This window comes from Coptis chinensis, chromosome 4 (assembly GCF_015680905.1).
Source record: "Coptis chinensis isolate HL-2020 chromosome 4, ASM1568090v1, whole genome shotgun sequence".
Classification (NCBI taxonomy): Eukaryota; Viridiplantae; Streptophyta; class Magnoliopsida; order Ranunculales; family Ranunculaceae; genus Coptis; species Coptis chinensis.
Window position 1 is genome coordinate 57,592,933 of NC_141459.1, and position 20,671 is coordinate 57,613,603.

A 20,671-nucleotide genomic window follows, 5' to 3' on the forward strand; every position below is an offset into this window, starting at 1 on the left:
GTCAATACATCTTTAGATTTCTGGCCATTTAGGGTTGCATGTAAAAGTAATGAAGAGATCTGGGGAACCTGTGTGCCTGCATATTGTAATGGCATCTTGATAGTTCTGTACCGTGTAACGCGGACCACCTGTGAAAGTGAAGGAAGAACTAACCGTTTGCCTACAGTACCAGGCCTCGTGTCACCAGCAACAACTACATATACTAATCCTTGATACAATTCTGCACGAATCGTTTGTTGATTATTTCGAACCCAATCCATTCTATTTTATTCAACAGCTGTATAAGCATCTACACAAAGTTGATGTCTCAATTTTTTCCCACGAACGATAGTCTGGCCTTCATTGCATCTGAGTTGTAATCTAAAAGCATAGTATTCTCTCATGCTAATATTTTTTCTTTTTCCAACTACTGCATTGTTTCTATATGGAATGTCAAGTTGGTATCTATTTTCAGCATGGGGGAACAAAAGTGGATACTGCATTGCCATGAAACTTGGAAGCAATTCATTTATTCTCTTCAAACCAAATCCTTTCTTGTACACAATAACATCTCTGTGCTCATTAAATTCATCACCATTACCAACGATTAGACCAGCTATCTCTTTTGATGATGGCAAATTATAAAGTCTCCCATCTTTTTGTCTTCTATTAATCAATTGTATGCTGACATCGGCCACATGAAATTCCTTAAACCTATCCCTTGCCATTCTATAAGTCTTGGTGAGTTCGTTGCTAACATTCAACATATTTATCAATCCTTGAACAATGCTAGAATCTAAAGCATATTTTGGATTCCTCTTAACAATTTTCTTACTAAGAGAGTTCAACCTGTGGGTGACTTCATTTTCAGTATCATGTATGTACAACTGTGCAAACCTTGGACGTACTCCTTCAGCTGGAAGCAATGTTCCAATTTTGTGGTGATTTTGCCCTTTTATTTTATAAACAAATGGTGCCTTTCCATCATTAACTGAGCTCTGAACTTGTCTACCAGTAGATGTGAACGTGAACATTAAGTAGTAAATGCTGATGTTTTCCATGTAATTTAACGATTTTGACCCTCCATTGCAATCCAAAAGATTCTTCAAAAATTCTAGAGTATCTTTTAGAAGAGGCAATTGAACCTTTCCATTCTAACAACATATGGAGAATTTATGATTAATAGGTTTTTTGCTCTTATCATTCCTTTCTTCATACCAGACAATAGCTCCATAGTGAGAACATATGGATGTTGGACATCCAAAATCCAAAGGCTCAAAACAACTTCCTGCAAGGTAAAAAGTTAATTAAAATTAAAGAATTTAATTATAATAAGAATATAAAACATTGTTGTAATAAAATTACTTTTATGTGAGACATCTATTCCACGTGAAATGGAAACTTCAGTTTCATTATCCACTTCAATGTCGAAATCTAATCCACTCATTTGTGATAGGTAATCATCATCACTTTCATCGTCAATGCAATTATCATTTCCAATGCTCTTCAAATTCAGCATATCTTTTCGTTTAGCTCTATTTATTTTAGCTTCTTCTTCACTTGTTCCGAGCATAAATACTGTTTAAAAAATAATAATATGTCATTTAATAAAGTATTTGATGGTATAAGAACAATAAATTGAATACATAAGAAGAAAATACTTACCATTACGTTTCATTCTACTAAGACGATTAGATTTATAACTTCTTTTTTGTGTTTTCCTCCTCTGTTTTCTTTTGATTGGGGTAGACTTTGTAGTTGTTGTTCTTCTAACTGATACTTGTTGCTGACCTGCAGTTTAAGAGTAATATTAGTATGATGAATATATAAAGTACTTGTCAAAATCATTGTAAGTTAAGACATACTTTCTTGTGAAGGAACAATGTCACCAGAAGTTTCTTCCATATTATTAGGCTTGGTCTTCTTTGGAGAAATTTGAATCTCTACTTGAATTTCATCCGAATCTTTCTCTGCGTTAATGAGTGCTTTTCTTTTCAACTTAGCACACATGTTGCGAAACCAAGTAACTATGTTTTTTTTCTGAAATATTACCATGTTGATTTAGTTTAGCTTTCAAATTGTTAATCATATCTTTATTTGGGCTGCCATTGAATTGATCAAATACTTGATGCAGTTTTTCAAGTTGCATTGTTGTTAGTGTCCATCACTTTCTGCTAAATAAATTCTCGTCAACAGAAATCATGTAAAACAGAATACTGCTGGAAGCCTGGAAACAAAAGGAGTCACTTAACTCAGAAGCAGCCAAATGTGATTGGTGGACTCGTGCGTATTAGTGATAGCCAAAGTGGACCAACGACTATTAGGACATCTAGCACAGTTGCCAGGTCGAGTAATGGAATTCGGTGTGTCCTGCACTCCTGCGGCACTTTAGTATACTAACAATAACTGATAAGTTAGCATATCTGAGTGTTTAGTCAATGCACACAAAAGCATGTAATGTAACTGGTTGCTGTCCAGTGATGAGTTACAACAAACTACCAGTGTAAGTGTGTGTGAACTGTGAATACAATAAAAATTTGGATAAACTGAACATGAATTTGATGTATTAGGGAAAATAATTCGAAAGTTTCTATTTTCATTTTCATTTTTTCTTTGTTGTATTAAATCTCTGAATGTAATATGGAGTTTGTAGCCTACTCATTTCTTGGAGTTAGGACTTTATGTTCAGATGGGGCGTTCTTTGCTTTGCCATGCATGACACCTCCTTTGTTTAGTTTCTCAGTTGTAGTTCTTTCTTGCATTGCTCTTGTGTTGACTTCCCCTTGTTGTATTTTAGTCAGTCGTCCTAAAAGAAAGGGAGAGATTTTTTGTTATCTATATACATACACTTTACCGATCAGGCAAAAAAAATAAAATAAAAACTACTTTCATCTGTCGAGTCTAGGAAGTTTGGCTTGCTATACTTGCATTTTTATTGCTTATATATTTATCCTCCTTTTCAGGCTCAAAATGATGAATTTGCTGCTGTTTTTAATCTTGAAGATTACAAAGGTGGGTACCACTTAGTTTAATGTAATCCATGGGGCAAGAAACTGGAGATTGCTCTTTAGATATGTCGTTATTTAGAAAAGATGTTTCTCATGTTCATGCTTTAATTCTATAGTTTTAGTCAAGAATATTGTTCCAGCTTTGAGTTCTTTTTATTTGTTTGTCTCTTGTGCATATTTGCCTCCATGGACATACGTTCTCTTCTAGCTTTTAAAAAGTTAACGATGAAACTATTTCACTTAGAATCATAGAGGAGAATATTTTGGTGGATGTCATGGGGGTTTGGATCCTGATTTTCCAATAAGTACTTGCTAGTTTGTTGTTGGGGATGGGAATTGGGTCATGTGTGGATAAATCTGGAATTGGTGGACTGGTGCGTATTAGTGATGGTGGTACGGTGGTTAGAGTGGTGAAAGCTTTTACAGGAAGCAACAAATAATTCTTCTTATGTACCTAAAAATATGTACTAACAATAAAAATTACAGACAAAGATGTAGACAAAGAGACTTTTTCCTTCTTGGAGTTCTTTTAGGGGAAAAAAATACTAACCTTCAATGGAAAGAATTTGGAGTTCTTTTAGGGATGGTGTACCAGGGAAAAACCTTCAGTCTAGGGAAAAAAACGAACCTTCAGTGGAAGGAATTCGTAAACCTTTTAATGATGGTGTGTGCTTCGTGAATATTGATGTGTTTTCTTATGATTTCTTTATGTATATTGGTGTATGCTTTCAATAGGTTTTTGTTTAATGCTTCGTGAATATTGATGTCTTTATATATATTTTAATATGACAGCAGTTGTGTAGCAAAAGAATTATGTCGTTGATCCATTAACTCCATATCCATATCTATTAACTAATCCATATCCATATCCATATCCATATCCAATAACTAATACATATCAATTAACTAATCCATTAAGAGTTGGCCGGTTAGTGTTTTAAGGTAATATGCTAAAAATATGGGTATAAGCAAATTTAAAGCAAAATTATGCATTTTTTATCGAACTTATCCACAGGATACCCTAATGGCAACTATAGACGATTGTATTACATGTATATTTGCAAAATTGCTGCTTGCATTTTCTGTATGTTCCTACGGTGTTTCTGTTGTGCTAGGACATTATACATTTGTTGTGTTATTGTTAGTTTCTCACCATGTCCTCATGGTTGGATTCTGAAAAAGGATTCTTTGTGATCTATCACCTGCATTAGCTACATATAAGTTGCAAGAAAGTATTAATAACTTGTGATTGTGTGAATATTCCATTACCAGATAGATTTTGACAGTAGAACTGTAGAACTGTAAACCTTGTACAAAAAATATCAGAATTGTCCACAGGAGTAAAATTTTATACCAACAGCCAACCACATCCATTAACTAAACTGTTGACATTACCATTACATATTAATGACAACATAATTCTTTCCTAACCATAAATATTTTCTCAAAGTTCATACTGTCAATTCCAAGTTGGTTCACTGCAGTGACAAACTGTTGATGGAGCTCAACTGACCACACTACAAGTGGTTTCTTAGACGTAGAAAGGTCATCTTTTTCCAATTCTCCTTCATCTTCTTCTTCTTTAGAATCTTTCCTCTTCTTCTGAATTTTTCAGCTGCCATCGGTTCCTTCATTAGCAGATGAAGTATATTCAACATCATCACTAGCTCGTTTATGTCAATCATTTTCCTCCATGCTAGCTGATTGTTCAGGATCTCTACTTCTACTCCACCTTTTTCTGTAATGATATTCTACCATACATTTTTCAACTCTTCCAGTCTTACAGGCTTAATCAAATAATCACAGGCTCCATGCTTAACTCATCTTATTACCACACTTGTCCTCCCATCAGCAGACATCACTACAAAAAGAAAGTTTGAATTCGTCTATAAAGTGCAAGAGCTGACATCTTAATAATAGGAAATGGTACTCACTGATAACAGGAAGGTCCATTTCCAGTCCAACGTGTTCAAAGAGTTTGAATCCGTCCATATCAAGCATATGAGCATCGCCTATTAACATTGAAATCCAACTTATAATGAGTAATGTTGTAAAGAAATTCCTAAAAAAAAAAAAAAAAAAAAGAAAAAGAAAAGACATTTTTTCTTATATCTCTACTTCCATTCCACCTTTTTCTAATGACATGCTGCCATACATTTTTCAACTCTTCCAGTCTTACATGCTTAATCAAATAATCACAGGCTTCATGCTTAACTCCTCTCATTACCGCACTTGTCATCCCGTCAGCAGACATCACTGCAAAAAGAAAGTTTGAATTCGTCTATAAAGTGCAAGAGCTGACATCTTAATAATAGGAAATGGTACTCACTGATAACAGGAAGGTCCATTTCCAGTCCAACGTGTTCAAGGAGTTTGAATCCGTCCTTATCAGGCATATGAACATCACTTATTAACATTGAAATCCAACTTATAATGAGTAAAGTTTTAAAGAAAGTCAGAAACATAACAAAAAAAAAACAGAGAAAGAATTTTTTTTTCTTACACTGATAGCTCTTCTGCTCAGAAGCCTGGAGTAAGAGGGATCAGTTTTCATAAAGACAAATGAAGCAATTGCTAGTCTTTGCAGCTAGCTTTCAAGAGCTACATCCTAATCTTACTATTTTTTGTCTATCTTAAATACTGATCTTCATGTGTCCATATCTTCTGGTCTCTCTCAGCAAGCATGGTCCTTATTAGCATGACCAACCTGTCCAACACAATTGTCCAACAGAAACTTAGTTCCTCAATAAATAAATAAAAAATAATAAGCACAAAATAAATTTCAAACTGGGGAGAAATTTTCCATTTTTAGGACAAAATTGTTCACAAAAGAACCACATTTACTTCAAGATTTGAAAAGTATAGCAGTGTGGAAAATGTGGAAATGAGAAAAGAATTAAAACCCGAACATAAATGGTTCCAGGATGAGCAATAGCATTGAAAAGATAATCGCTAGCCCAACGAATAGCTTCTTTTGCATTCTGCTACTCATTATTCATCAAACCCCCAAACTCAATAACACTCCACGAAAGCATTAGTAGTGAATGCCATAGGGAAACCAAACTTCACAGTATCCCCTACTTGAACCTCAAAAATTAGGAGGGAACAAAAATAGATTACACATGAAGTTCTAAATTGCAATTCCATGCTTGTGACCTGGCAACAAATTCTCTCTCTTTTAATATCTGGTTCAAACCAACAAAAGTTCTCCTGTTTGGGCATTTGCCATATACAACCCACTTTCTGCCAACTCCACACACAAACTTTACAAAAAATTCAGTTACTAAAATTGGTGTCTGTGCATACATGCTTGTTGGGGCTTATTGAAAGATCTATTGCGGGTTCCACCAACTAACTGGGGTAGTGAACTGAAAACCACAATTATGAACATGTGACAAATCGCATTATGATGTTTAACGAACCTGCTAACCAGCAACAATGTTCCTTCGACGCCGATAGTAAGCACGTAATCGTTTGCGATTTCGTTCTCGTTCGAGGGCTCATTGTTCATCAGGCATTTGACGTCTCCTAGCATGTTGACGAACACGGTCGCGTTTTCTGCGCAAAGAGAGTTGTTCTTTAGTCATGTGATGGGGGTGAATTCTTTGTCGCTACTGCTGTTATTGTCATACCCGAGTGTTGACACGATCGTTTGTATGTGAAGAGTTGTCCATGTTTGACTGATTTGAATCACACGATGGTCAATATAATGCATTCAATTCATTTTATATAACAACAAATAATAACACCATTTTGATACCAATTAATTCAGCAAGAACAATGCGAATGTAAAATGAATCTTAGATTTGAAATCGTTGAAATCCAAAATGGGGTAAAGGTTCAATAAAAAAAACCCAATCTAATAAATTAAGTGGAAAGAATTTGGAGAAATTGATTAAGAGTTTAAGACATACCTGGTTGCGAGTTCTTAATTTTGTCGGAGATCCAAAGTGTCGATCAGAGAAAATGCACACATTGGATAGGTGGGCGGACTCAATTCTTAATCTGGAATTGTAATGTCTACATATTTTTTTACTTAACGCAAAATCCGGATAAAAAATGCATCAGTCAGGGGTGTTAATTTTCGGTCTTAGAGTTTTAGCTGTGCTTTTCTATGTGAATTCAGAGATGAAGAAAGAAGGTTTTGGGGGGACTCGTGGGGTTTAGAATCTTATTTGTGGGATTCGCAGTTTTTTCCTCCTGATTTATCGTAATTAGTCTGGACATGTAGACACTCTAGCAACGCTTCCTCAATTGAGGAGGGGAGAGCTATAATAAAGCTATATATATAACAATTCAAATATTTGTTATTGCGATTTGAAGTTCTCATTAATAAAAAGAAGGCGGCCATTGTCTTGGGACTATACAATACGTTCTCAGATATATTCGACAAACATCATTTTATCACGACCTTGCAAGGAGATGTGAAAATAGTGAAAGAGCTTCCTAAGGGAACATTGTAAGGAAAGAGACAGGATGAAGCATGTTTCAACTTTCAATCATAGTTTCAACTTTCAATCATACAAACGCTAAATGATGTTTGGTCATTAACACATAATAGAAGCACCCAAATAGCGCACACAAACAGACACATCAACATCAAGAGTAATCATTCGAATAAAACAACCAATATCAAAATTATAAAGTAGATATCATTAAATCAACTTAGTGAAATCAAGCAATTAAGTGAATCATAGAAGATTAAAGAAGAATAAAATAAGAAATAAAAGACGATACCTTCTTCGGTTCGCCTATGGTTAAAACAATTTCCCATACTTCAAAAATATCTGAGGCTGCTAAAAAACCCAGAGAAAGTCTTTATGATAGTTTTTTTGTTTGTTGTCAGTGAAAATTGTCCGCAGCATGTCCGGATAATGAGAAGCTGAATCGAGCTAGTCATATACTGCTCATGAAGTGGCCCAAGAATAATCTCATTCAACTCGCAACATTTTACACAGAATGTTTGTGGACTGGATGAATAATATTGCTGATACTCTAGTAGTGTTACTGTTGTTTTTGTTGTCATTGTTTCTGAGAATCCCCATCCCAACCATTGTAAGGAGGACATGGTGGGTCTTTTCAGGATCCTGCGCCATGAACGCATATGTCTTTTTTGGGTTGGAGTTTTACCATTTATAGATGGGGGCTCGTCTTCATCAGGTATTACAAAGTTGTCTTGCTGCAGCCAACCATTTGGATGTCTCTGCTGCTTTCGATACTGGTGTTAGAACTGATAACTTCGTGATTTCCTTTTAAAGTCAAACAACCCTGCAACAATTTCCACCAAAGTTGCCCCAGTGTTCTGGATAAGCTTCCCTAGTGACACAAAGAAGGCTTCTTGAATGAAAAGGGGAAGAAAGAACTAACCTCAAATCTGTCAAGCAAAAAATCAAGGGAACAGATCGGGTCGTCTACTGCCTTGAGATCAAATGAGCGACTTAGGATTTTAGTCAGAGTTAGGGTTTTGCGATTTAGGTTGGGTGGTAGAGAAGAGAGAGTGGGAGAGAGTGATTAGTTTGTGCGAGAGTTTAGTTCGTGTGAGAGTTTTTTCCTCCTGATTTATCGTAATTAGTCTGGACACGTGGACACTCTAGCAATGCTTTCTCAATTGAGGAGGGGAGAGTTATAATATATACTAGCTTGTAGTCCCATGCATACGCACCGGCTCTTTTGAAAACATTTAAATTAAATTTTTTTTAGAAAATTGGGACTACCGTTTTAGTCGCTAACCCGTTTTAATTTTCTAACAAATTGCTTTAAATAAAGTTTTAATTAAGTTTTAAAAACCCGTTTTTTCAATTGGGAGAGAGATCATGTTTTAATAGGAGAATAATTCCCGTTTTAGTTAGATATGCTAGATTTTTCCTTTTCAATAGGAGAGGAATTCTCATTTTAATAGGAGAATAATTCCCGCTTTAATTAGAAGTGCTATGTAGAATTTGTTTTAATATGAAAAGAATTTCCGTTATAATAGAAGAGGATTTCCGTTTTTCAAATAGAAGAGAAATTCCCGTTTTAATAGGAGATGACGTGGAATTTTAATAGAGCTCGAAAAATACCCCTTGTGGGAGCTTTAATATTAAGATATAGATAGATATAGAGATAAAGACAATATCTTATACACTTCGTGCCATACGCATGGGCATTAACTAGTAATAATACAATTAAGAGTTAATCGACTTCGAGCATCTCTAGGTGGTATTATAACCTACCTTTTTCTTCATATTTGAAGAAAAAATTTGGAATTTCTAGGAATTCCATCTCTAGGTGGCCGCATTCATGGTCGTATCACTTGTTTGTTCGCAAATTTGGCAATTTGGATGCGGATGCAGAGCGACAATAGTAATGTCGCACGCCAGTACAAATGTCGGCACACTTTTTTGACTTTGACCACAACTACTGAGCGCCATTACCACTGTCGCACGCCACTCATAATGTCACGTGCTTCAACGGGCAAAAAACGGCCGGATTTCTACATCCATATATCAACACTCATCTCCTTCTTCATTTTCATACACAACACTCTCAACCATTTCACACACAACACTCTCAATGTCACAACCAAAATAAGGAAGTGGTCCAAGTTGGACAAATGAAGAAAATATTGCTCTTACTAGAGCATGGATTGAGATTGGCGAAGATCCTATAGTAGGGAATGATCAATCGGGACAAGTTTATTGGGAACGAATTATGGCTAGGATTAATCAAGTTCAAGGTTTTGACCACAACCGTAAGTGGAAGGGAGTCTCGCAACGTTGGTCGATTATTTTACCGTTCTTCAACAAATATCATGTTATACTAAGAAAGCTTGAAGAACAACCTCCAAATGGGTGGGGACGTGAAGACATTGTAAGATTCGTTTATACTTTGTTTAATTTATACTTTGTTTTATATACTACTTGATATTAAATTTTTTTTTAATAAACGTAGCTTTCAGACACAGCAACAACTTATGCGACTACTACTGGAAAACCATGGATATGGCAAGATTGTTATAATCTAGTAAAAAATACGCCAAAGTGGCGAAGAACTCAGTTACGCAACGAAACGCTTGCTCCAAGACCAAAGAAGAAAGCAAGATCCGGAGATGTTGAAGGTTTCGATTCTTCACCCTCAACCCCAACCCCTTCAACGCCTTTCTCTACCCCTTCACCTTCACTGTACTCGGAATACAATCCTAGCAGTACCGAAGGTTTTTTTGAGAGGTCGGTCGGTAGGAAGCAGAACAAAGAAATTGAGAAGAACAAGAAAGTTGCTTCTACTGTCGAGGGTAATGTTGCATCTACTGCTAAAAATATGGATGAATTTCTTGAAGCTTTTAAAGAAAGTCGAAGAAATAAAGAAGAGATTATAAATGGGCAATTTCAAAGTATGATGAAATTGAAGCAAGAGAAGTCATAAAAAAAGTTATTTTTGAACCAAGAAAAACTCCGGGTTAGAGAGGAGAAAAATGAGACTAGGTTGTTGGTAAGTCAATCCTCATTTGCGAAGGGTTTTAGAGCTAAAACAAGATGCAATTGTAGCTAAATATGAAAAAAAAAAAGGCTGGAGCAAGTAGTACAAATGAAGCTTCCAATGACGAAGAAGCTAATGATGAAGAAAATGATGACTGGCTTGATAACTAAAGTAACTCTAGTAGTATGTAATAAGGGTGATATATAATAGTTGTCTTTTTTATTTATTTATTTTTATTTTATGTTTCATGTATTAGTTGTCGTTCTATTAATAAAAATTGCAATTCATTTGCTAAATCAATGGAAGTAAATTAGAACATATCAAAATGATCAAATGAACAATTCTAAATCACACAACATAATAATAATCGTCATACAACAACCTTCTCGATTGTCCTACATACGCCTCCTCTGCCGTGAACTCCTCGTTGACTGTCTTTGTGCTGAACTCTTCGTCTGTCCATGATGTGATGAACTCACCCTTGTGCGATCAATCTGAGCCTGTAACTCATCAATCTGGCATTGCAAATCGTCATAATTCACATGAGCCTGGGAAAGAAGTCTCTCGCTCTCAACACTGTAGGCGAATACTGAGGAGCGCAAGCCATCATTTACACGAATGCTTGTCTCATATCTCATGCGGAGGTCATCCTGTAATAATTATTCATTAATAATTTATGACATTTTCATAATAAACAAAAATAATAAACCAAAACCAATAAAAATAATTACCAGAGATAGATGTCCAAGGTCAGGATCTAACGGTACGACGCGAGTGTCATCAATAGAAGAAATGGGCTGGTAAATCGTCTGGCCACTCGGATCACTCAAACTTAAAACCCAAGGCCACTCTGACTGAAGGGGATCTGGCACTGGAACAAATGTGTGTACAGGTCCATGCTAAAACATCGGCTGTGACGGCTGGCCAATCTGGAATTCACGTCTGACACCCAAATTGCTAACCGTATGAATGTTGCCTGTACGACCCACGGCTGGAAGCAAATGACCAATAGACACCCTAAACCAGTAAAGGTATTACTGCTCATAAGTCTGCAATGTAACTAGGTCAGAAGCCATTAGCCAAGTCCAATGCACGTTACTCTCGATGACTTGCTCTAAGGTCATGTCCTTAGCCTCTGATACATGGGTAGGCGGATCAGGGGGGATACAAAATATGGTGTGAGATATCTGTAACATCTATCTCCTAAATACCACTCCATATCACTCCCACAAGTGAATACCATCCTCCTATGAGAAATGAACAATGCATATCTACAGTCATTCGTGCCGATGTGCACAAATGTCCTCCAAGGCCTCCAAACAATAGAAGCATGTGTGCTAAGCTCGATCTAGGTTTGGATAGAAGTTATATTATGACTGATCTCACTGGTCAGACAAGCTCGACGAGGTCCATGCCAAGCCCTGAGCCTAGGCCTCTCATCGGTATACTCTTTGAGAATAGGATTTGCAGCACAGAAATACTCATAAAACCATACCTCTAAGAGAATGACAAACCCTCCCATCTGGGGACTACTAACAACACCAGTCTGCCGAGAAGCCCTATCTAAACAACGAACAAATGACGATATGGGCTCCACCAAAATCAATACCGCCTCATGCAAGTGCTCAAAGTTGGCTAGATACCCCAAGTTAATCGTGGAATGGCCAGAAGGAAAAAAGAAGACGCCCATCAAATACATACAGAAAGCTCTTACATACTCATCAACATGTGCTTGACCATCATCAGAATCAAGTGACAAATAATTTATCAAAAACTATAACCCTGAATCAGTAGTCAACGGTGTAATGCATGCAGCCTTGATACCAGAAATCCTAACACCATAACTGTCATATGACTCCTCGGTCAAACAAGGGAAGAAAGTCATCATTTGGGCACAACTGTGGAATTCAGTGCTACATCTCAACGGATTACCTAATCCTATACTCAAACCAGATATCATGCAAAAATCTAGTGGAGTGAAGCCCAACTCTCCATGAGGGAAGTGAAAAGTACGTGTACTATCCCACCATCTCTCAACTAAACCATTAATAACTCCCTGAATGTCAGTCTTATTGTAAGGGATGTCAACTAGATGAGCAAAGGGAGTCGCTAAAATTGCATCTCTAATATGGTCAAATGCACCGACTTTTTTAATATCATCGCGCCACATCTTAAGCGCACGTGGAGTGCACCGAACCTGATACATAACACATCTCTGATGTACGCAAAATGAAACTAAAATTAAAAAAAAAAAAAATAAAAAATGTACGTATTGAACTACTAAAATTAACTACTACTACTACTAATGTATGAAATTAAAAATATATGAAATTAAAATACATACCTGTTGTTCAAGAACAACTCTTGAGACATGCCTATCATGAAACCTCTTAGATACCGGCCTAAGATGGCTGAAATCAATAGCCTCCGCAGGAAATTCAAAATCGACTTGCTGATATTGAAGCAGCAATGGATCGTCAGCCTCAGCTCCCTGATTTCCAGCTCCAGAAGTGGTTGGTTCATCATCTAGATCACCAATGGGATTGTTCCAAACGTATGCACTACTACCACTATTTTCTTCTTCCTCACCATCACCACTCCATCGTATTTGGTTATTATAGACGTATTCGTCGTCGGAACTCATTTTTTTCCTAGAACTAGAGTGACTAAGTTGAAAAAAAGTTGTGAAATGACAAAAGTCCGACTGTCGCGCGACATTATATTAAGCATAAGCGCCGCATAACATTAGAATATCTTGGCCAGATTAATCGTCCGCCAAATACTAATGTCGCGCAGGGTGGGCTCTACAAGTGATTTTGCGGGCGAAATTTGCAACCACCTAGAGTTGGTCGAAATTTGCGACCAACTTCTTCAAATTTTTTCTTCAAATACGAAGAGTATGCTACCACCACCTAGAGATGCTCTTACTCTTAACTTTAGGAAACGTACTTAAATAGGAAACCATATTTAAGAAATAAACGTATTCAAAGAAACCTACTCAAAGAAAACCCTTCGTTTCAAACAGAAGAAGCACACAGGCTTATATCTGCTTATGCTAACAAATATCATAGTAATTTTCTTATGATAAATTTTGTTCAGCGAGGTATAACACTAGAAATAGTTAATTCATTGATAGAGCAATCTATTGGTAGATCATTTTGGATAAGTCGACCCATGGAGAATGCAGGTTGTTTAGGTTGATGAAGCGGTACAGATTCATTTCCCAGCATCACAATGATTGATGACATGTTTGGCCTATCTACCAAATCATCTTGAACACAAAGCAATCCAATGTGAATGCATCTCAAAAGTTTAGTCGTTGTTGAGCACGACTCCTTTAGCGTTGGATCCATTAGTTCCAACCCTTTCCCCCTTTCCCCTCGTTCCAAAGTTGCCATGCCTGCAATGTACCATTTGAGGGTTTAAACGGAGATAGTATAACTAGTAGAACCTTGTAAGATGATATAACTTTTAAAAGGTAATTAAGTGCATACGAACATATGCTAGAAGGCTGGGAGCATGTGGAGAGAGGTGGAATCTCGAGTTCCTTTTACCAGTAACAATCTCAAACAAGAGAACCCCAAAGCTATAAACATCAGACTTTGTGGAGTATAATCCCTCCATAGCATACTCTGGAGCCATGTATCCACTGTTGGATTAAAAAAATTTGAAGAAACATGTTAAAAATTGGATGGTGTCTGAGCTAGTTTCAGAACTAATAATAGGTGCAACATGATATCCCAGATATGAAGAGATCCTAATTGCATCAGACGTTATCATGCCGAACTGCATAGTGTCTCTCCATCATTAACAGTGGCTATAGTTAGTCAAGAAAATCATCAACAGTGAGAGAGCCTATTGAACTTACAATGTTCCAACGACTTTACCAGTATTGGCTTCACCTAAATTCCCACCAAACATTCTTGCCATTCCAAAATCTGAAATCTTTGGATTCAAATTCTCATCCAGCAAGATGTTGCTAGTTTTGAGATCTCTGTGGATAATTCTAAGCCTAGAATCCTGGTGTAAATAAAGGATCGCACGAGCAATTCCAGTAATGATGTCAAGCCTTTTTGTCCAATCAAGTTGCAAACGTCTGTTTGGATCTTGCCATAAGAAATACAAACATAATCAAGTCAAAATTAATAAACAAGAAACAATAACCCAAGTATACGACACTAATTCTGATCCAAGCTTCGCCTCTGCTAGAAACAATAAATAATTTCTTATGTATGAAGCATGTGTTATGTATCCGTTGACGGAAAAAAGAATCGATTGAGACCATTTATATCATACATATCAGATTCCAGATGTTATTTTTGTATGTAAATAATTTCATACATGATACATCCCTTGTTTTAGAATTTGTGTCCAACCCTTCTCTTAATTACATGATTGAAGGAAGAGAATTGATGAGTCAAGTTTCTTACCAAAGAGGAAAAAATCAAGGCTTCTGTTGGGCATGTATTCGTAAACAAGAATCTTCTCGTCTTCATCAATGCAACACCCAAGGAGTTTCACCAGATTTTTGTGTTGAAGTTTCAGTATCAGTAAAACTTCGTTCATAAATTCCTCTGAACCTTGGTCAGAGACAATTGAAAGCCTCTTTACAGCTACTTCTCGTCCATCTGGTTGCACGCCCTGAAAAAATTGTAGTCAATAGTTCGTACTTATCTAACCAAATCAGAAAGAAATAGTCTAAACCAAATGAGGAACATGTTCATTTCGGTTCATAGAATAACTTTGCCTAACTAGCATGAAACAGAAAGAAATATTACCTTATATACAGGACCGAAACAGCCTTGTCCTAGTATATTTGAATCGGAAAAGTTGTTTGTAATTTCAAGTATAGTGGCCAAACTCATCACTGGAAGATCCGTATGCTTCAGTTCTGTTTCTTGCCTGTTTTGGTACAACGTACTTGTGCTAGTGAGATTCACCACACCATGTGAAGAACCTTCTTGATTGATCGATTCAATATTTTCTGTAATGAAACCAAATGGCAAGAAATTGTGATCCAAAGAAGTATTTTAAGGCAACAGATGATGTTGGATTATCGATGACATAGGCTTATTACCTTTCCTTCTCCTTTTCCGCCAACACACTGTTAGACCCCAACAACACAGCAGGGCTACCACCACCACCAGTATAGCTGCAACAACAAAGATTACAACGGGAAATTGTTCCCTTCGGTCATGACCTGCAATTTTCAGTATGCACTTACTAGTTATTAGTTAGTAATTACCCTCTGATAATCATTTTAACTGTTTTGGATTATCTTCTGCCTTGCATGGGCCCATAAAATAGCAGAAGGAAAAGACTTACTTTTCAGTATGCACTTATTTTCAGTTGAAGTAGGTGCTGCTTCAACTAAAGGGTATAACTGATACCTCAAGAAGCAAACTCTACTATAAACTCTTGCACCTCTATAGTAGTAACAGCAACTCTGTATGTCCAATATGGCCTTCTGTAAACATCTATTGCATTCATCACCAGATAAATCTCTAGTACATTGGACAATACCATAAATAGTCTCATTAATCTCCGTGTAGTTTTGTTGTCCAATTGCGTAACCGCCTATGGAAGGATTGAAAGAAACCGACATAGAAAGATTGTGTAACAAGCCTTTTACAACCTGCCTAAAACTATTGGGATTCGCTATATTTCTCATGTTATAGAATGTAAGATCACTGCTAATATCCGCAATACCAAAGAAACTTTCATTTGAGTAACGCAACTGGCAGTTTTCCCCCCAAACAATTGCTTCCTCATTCATCGAACATAGTGATTTTACATGGTCGGCAGCAGTGCTCACGCAATTCTGGCAGGTTCCATTAGATATTGAACTGTAACAGAGGAAGTTGCCATAGATTTTATCACCGTCATTTCCGATAGAAATCTCCTTGAAGTTTGTATAGGCCCAATTATGAAAAGGATGCCAGGTCAGCGGACGTCATATGGGAGTCAGAGTAATATGATAGAACGGGAGCATAGGAGCCGAGCCAGGGAAAGGACCAGGTCAGCGGGACACCGAGTGGGGTGCATCTTAGTAATATAAACCTGGGAAGTATCACGATCCTAGCCGAAAACCCTAGATCGCGGACGTGGCAAGTGTACGGCAGGAAGGGGATCAGTCGGATGGGAGGACAGCTGGATGGTCAGGAAGTGAGAAGAAACCAGTATAAAGAGAAGGAGATGGGAAGAGAAAAAGGAGGCCGCACAGTGAGAGAGAAAAGAGAGGGTAGTGAGTCCATTATTAGGGAGCTATTGAACAATGGAGTTTTTAGGTCAATACATTTGGCGCCGTCTGTGGGAAAAGAACAAAGGCAAAGTAGAGATAGCACCGAAGAAACAAGTAGGCAGACCGAAGAGAGTGGCAGTGCAAGAACCGACACCAGAGGCGGTGATTGATGAAGAAGGAGGCAGGAGAGAGGATGTGGAGACAGAGGAGACACGGCTTATGAGGGAAGAGATCGGGAGGCTAAGAGAGGAGAATGATGGGTTGAGAAGAGAAAGGGAAAGAGAAGAAGAAGGTACAGGTAGGGAGGCAAACGATAGCTCTGATGAGGAAGAAGAGGAGCCAAACCTCGTGGAAAATCCAGTGGCCAGCTTGACAATCGAACAGATGCAAGAGATGATAGACAAGGACAGAGAAGCAAACCAGCAGAAGGGGAAAAGTCACGGAGGAGTGGCCAGCCAAGTGGTGGCAGGGCTAAATCGCAACCTTTTGGCGGACGGCATTTGGGCTTCGAAGGTCCCAAAGCGCTTTAGTCAACCTCGATTTGAGAGGTACGATGGGAAAGGAGACCCAGCGGACCATATCCACCACTTCAGGCAACAGATGCTGCTATGGCAGGAGCCGCGGTATAATGGATTACGATGCATGATGTTCCCGGCTAGTTTGAAAGGCGGGGCATCGGATTGGTACTATCGGTTGACGGCGGGGAGCATAAGGAATTTCCAAGAGTTGGAACAGGCTTTTGTAGACCATTTCATACACCAGAAGAAGCATGCGGTGGACATCGCGGCCTTGTTCAATGTGGGACAGAGGTCGGCCGAGACAGTAAGAGAGTATCTATGTCAGTTCAAGGCTGAGACATTGAAAGTCGAGAATTTGGATGAAAGGACTGCAGTTATCGCATTTAAGCGAGGGCTATGTCCAGGGACGGGAGTGCACCAGTCGGTCGCGAAGAATGAGATTGCAACATTGCACGAACTATATCCGCGGGTAGAGAAATACATCAGGTATGAGGACACTTTACCGAAGAGATCAGGGAAAGATGTTTTGTCTTTAGAGAAAGATAGGGAGCAATGTAGGGAAGGGGCCTCGAAAAAGGAAAGCGGGGGGTACCGCGGTTACCCCTCGAGGGTTGAAAGAGTACGGGAAGGGATTCGACGGGAGAATAGAGAAAGGACGCCATACCGGGAGACAGAGGTGACGCCATTGAATAGATCATTGAGAGAAATATTGCCTTTGATTAAAAACTTGCGGGGGTATGAAGGACCCCGGAACACACCTATAGAGCTACCGGATAAGCCTTTCTACACATATCACCGGATCTTGAAACCATGAGGCCCGATGGTTTCACGCTTTGAAGTGGATGGTTCAGAGATTGGTGGAGAAGGGCCAGATGAAGGAGTTTGGGAGGGATGCGCAAAATGATGAGCGCTTGCCGCGACAAGATCAGTTATTGGGGGTAAGTCATAATGCACATAGAGACTAAGTCATACATGTGATCTTCAGTGGAGAGATACTAAGTCATAATGCACATAGAGACAGGGTAAGAAGGACCGCGAGCATCCAACAGATCAATGACAGGATTGATATGCCATGACCAAAAGGGGGGTCAGCCGAGGACAAAGACACGATTACCTTCAGCAAGGCAGATTTACAGGCAGTGGACTCCCCCCATGAGGACGCGTTGGTTATCATGGTGGCAATGGGCAATTACCTAGTGAAGAGAGTGTTAGTGGATTGTGGCAGTGCAATGGATTTGTTGTTCAAAGGAGCTTTGGAAGAAATGGGAATAGATCCTAGGCAACTGAGGCCTCCGCGCACTAATTTATACGGGTTCAATGGAAGTATGACAGAGCCTTTAGGGAGCTCTTGTTGCCGGTAACAACGGGACCGGTGACAGTATTCGCACGGTTCATGGTGGTAGATTCTGCCTAGCAATACAACGCTATATTGGGGAGGAGATAGATTCATGAGATGAAGGTCGTCCCATCTACGTACTATCAAGTGATACAGTTCCCTACTCCAACGGGCACGTATGAAGTCCGCGACGATCAGGTGACGGCCAAGAACAGTCATAGGGGAACAGTGAAATGATTGGTACACGGAACAGAAGAGGAAAGTTCCCACCCAAGGAAAAGGCAGGCATAGCAATTACAGAGTGCCTCCGCGAGAGTAAGTTGGAACCTGCGGAGGGTACAAAGATGCTGGATGAAATTGAAGTGGTGAATATAGGGGATGGGTTTGCTTGGACAATTGAGGACGTTACGGGATTAGACCCAGAATTTGCATGCCATAGGTTGAACATGAGAGAAGATGCCAAGCCGGTAGGCAGAGGATGCGGAGCATAAGACCAAAGTATGCGGAGGACATCTGCGAAGTGGTATTGTGGTTGAAGGGAGCTGGCATAATACGGGAGACGGAGTTCACCGAGTGGCTATCCAATATAGTCGCGGTACCTAAAAAGAATGGCAAGGTACAAATGTGCGTCGATTTCACGGATATGAATAGAGAGTGCCCGAAAGATAGCTACCCCATACCGCAGGCAGATGAGTTGATGGATAGGACCGCGGGGTACAAGGTATTCTCATTCATGGATGCGTCTATGGGGTACAACCAGGTTGCGATGTATGGGCCGGATCAGGAGAAAACAACATTTGTGGTAGAAGGCGGCACGTATTGCTATACAAGGATGCCATTCGGGTTGAAGAATGTTGGAGCCACGTTCCAGAGATTGGGGGAGAAAATGTTTGAGAGCAAGATTCGAAAAGGATTGAGATATACATAGATGATATGGTGGAGAAAAGCATGTCGGAGGAGGAGCATTTGGAGGGATTACGGGAGACATTCAGTATACAATGGAAGTATAATTTGAAGTTGAATCTAGAGAAGTGCACTTTTGGAGTGACCACGGGCAAGTTTTTGGGCTACATCGTGACTCATGGAGGAATATAGGCCAACCCTGAGTAGATAAGAGCCTTGATAGAAATGTCGTCCCCACAAAATGTAAAGGAGGTACAGCGGCTAGCAGGAAAGGTGGCGGCATTAAATAGGTTCATTTCCAAATCATCTGACAAATGCAGGCCGCTGTACCGACTGTTGAGAAGTACCCAGATTTCTTATGGACCGCGGAGTGTGAAGAGGCATTTCAGGAATTTAAGGGGTACTTGGGCAAGGCACCTTTATTATCCCGGCCAGAAGAGGGGGAGAAGTTGTACTTGTACTTGGGGGCCTCCGAGTACACAGTAAGTTCGGTATTGGTCCGCCTCGTGGACAGGGTGGAGAAACCGGTGTATTTTCAAAGTAAAACATTACTGGACGCAGAGACGCGGTATAGCAGAATCGAGAGGTATGCCCTGGCACTAATTTTCTCGGCACTGAAGCTGAAGCCCTACTTCGAATCTCACTCCGTCGTAGTGGTCACAAACCTACCCCTCAAACAGGCGTTAAGGACCGAGAGTTCTGGGAGAATGTTGAAATGGGCAGTGATGCTTAGCGCGTAGGACCGCGGAAAAGGCGCAAGCAGTGGCAGAATTTCTAGCAGAGTTCCCCGCTGAGGGTCCCAATTGGGGAGAAGAGATGGTTATGGAACCAGAGAGAGATGTGGAGCCCAACGTGCTGGACCCTTGGGATAAGAGAAATGGATGGAAGGTGTTTGCGGATGGATCGGCCACTGACGAAAGTAGCGGCATAGGGGTGGTGTTGGTTACACCCGATAACCATAGAATAGAGCTAACTACAAAGTTGGGTTTTGTGGAATCCAGTAATGAAGCAGAATATGAGAGCAGTGATAGCGGGATTGAGGATGGCCGAGGATCTGGGGGTCAAAGAGCTGATAGTGTACTCAGATTCGAATCTCGTGGTTTGCCAAGTTAATGGTGGGTTCGCAGCTCGATGCCTGAGAATGTCAAAATATTTGAAGGTGGTGTGCGAGAGGTCTAGCAAGTTTGAGAATATTCAATTTGTTCACCTAGGTCGCGGAGAAAATAAGCAT

The 20,671-nt window shown here is 39.2% G+C and overlaps 2 protein-coding genes across 2 annotated transcripts; both read right to left on the reverse strand.

The window, feature by feature from the left end:
- Positions 1–2,143: 2,143 nt before the first annotated feature.
- Positions 2,144–5,404, reverse strand: LOC147504149 (two-component response regulator ORR21-like). The gene is made up of 6 exons (XM_086605076.1): positions 5,317–5,404; positions 5,106–5,243; positions 4,922–4,999; positions 4,820–4,848; positions 4,419–4,589; positions 2,144–2,206 (listed from the first exon to the last, which is right to left on the reverse strand). The coding sequence occupies exons 1-6, from the start codon at positions 5,402–5,404 to the stop codon at positions 2,144–2,146; spliced, it is 567 nt and encodes a 188-aa protein (XP_086461202.1).
- Positions 5,405–13,415: 8,011 nt separating this feature from the next.
- On the reverse strand, positions 13,416–16,349 carry LOC147504150 (putative cysteine-rich receptor-like protein kinase 12). Its single transcript, XM_086557222.1, has 7 exons — positions 15,768–16,349; positions 15,520–15,642; positions 15,221–15,426; positions 14,873–15,083; positions 14,311–14,548; positions 13,937–14,091; positions 13,416–13,842 (listed from the first exon to the last, which is right to left on the reverse strand). Exons 1-7 carry the CDS (start codon positions 16,216–16,218, stop codon positions 13,538–13,540), a joined length of 1,689 nt encoding a protein of 562 aa, XP_086413348.1. The 5' UTR covers positions 16,219–16,349; the 3' UTR covers positions 13,416–13,537.
- Between the last annotated feature and the right edge of the window lie 4,322 nt (positions 16,350–20,671).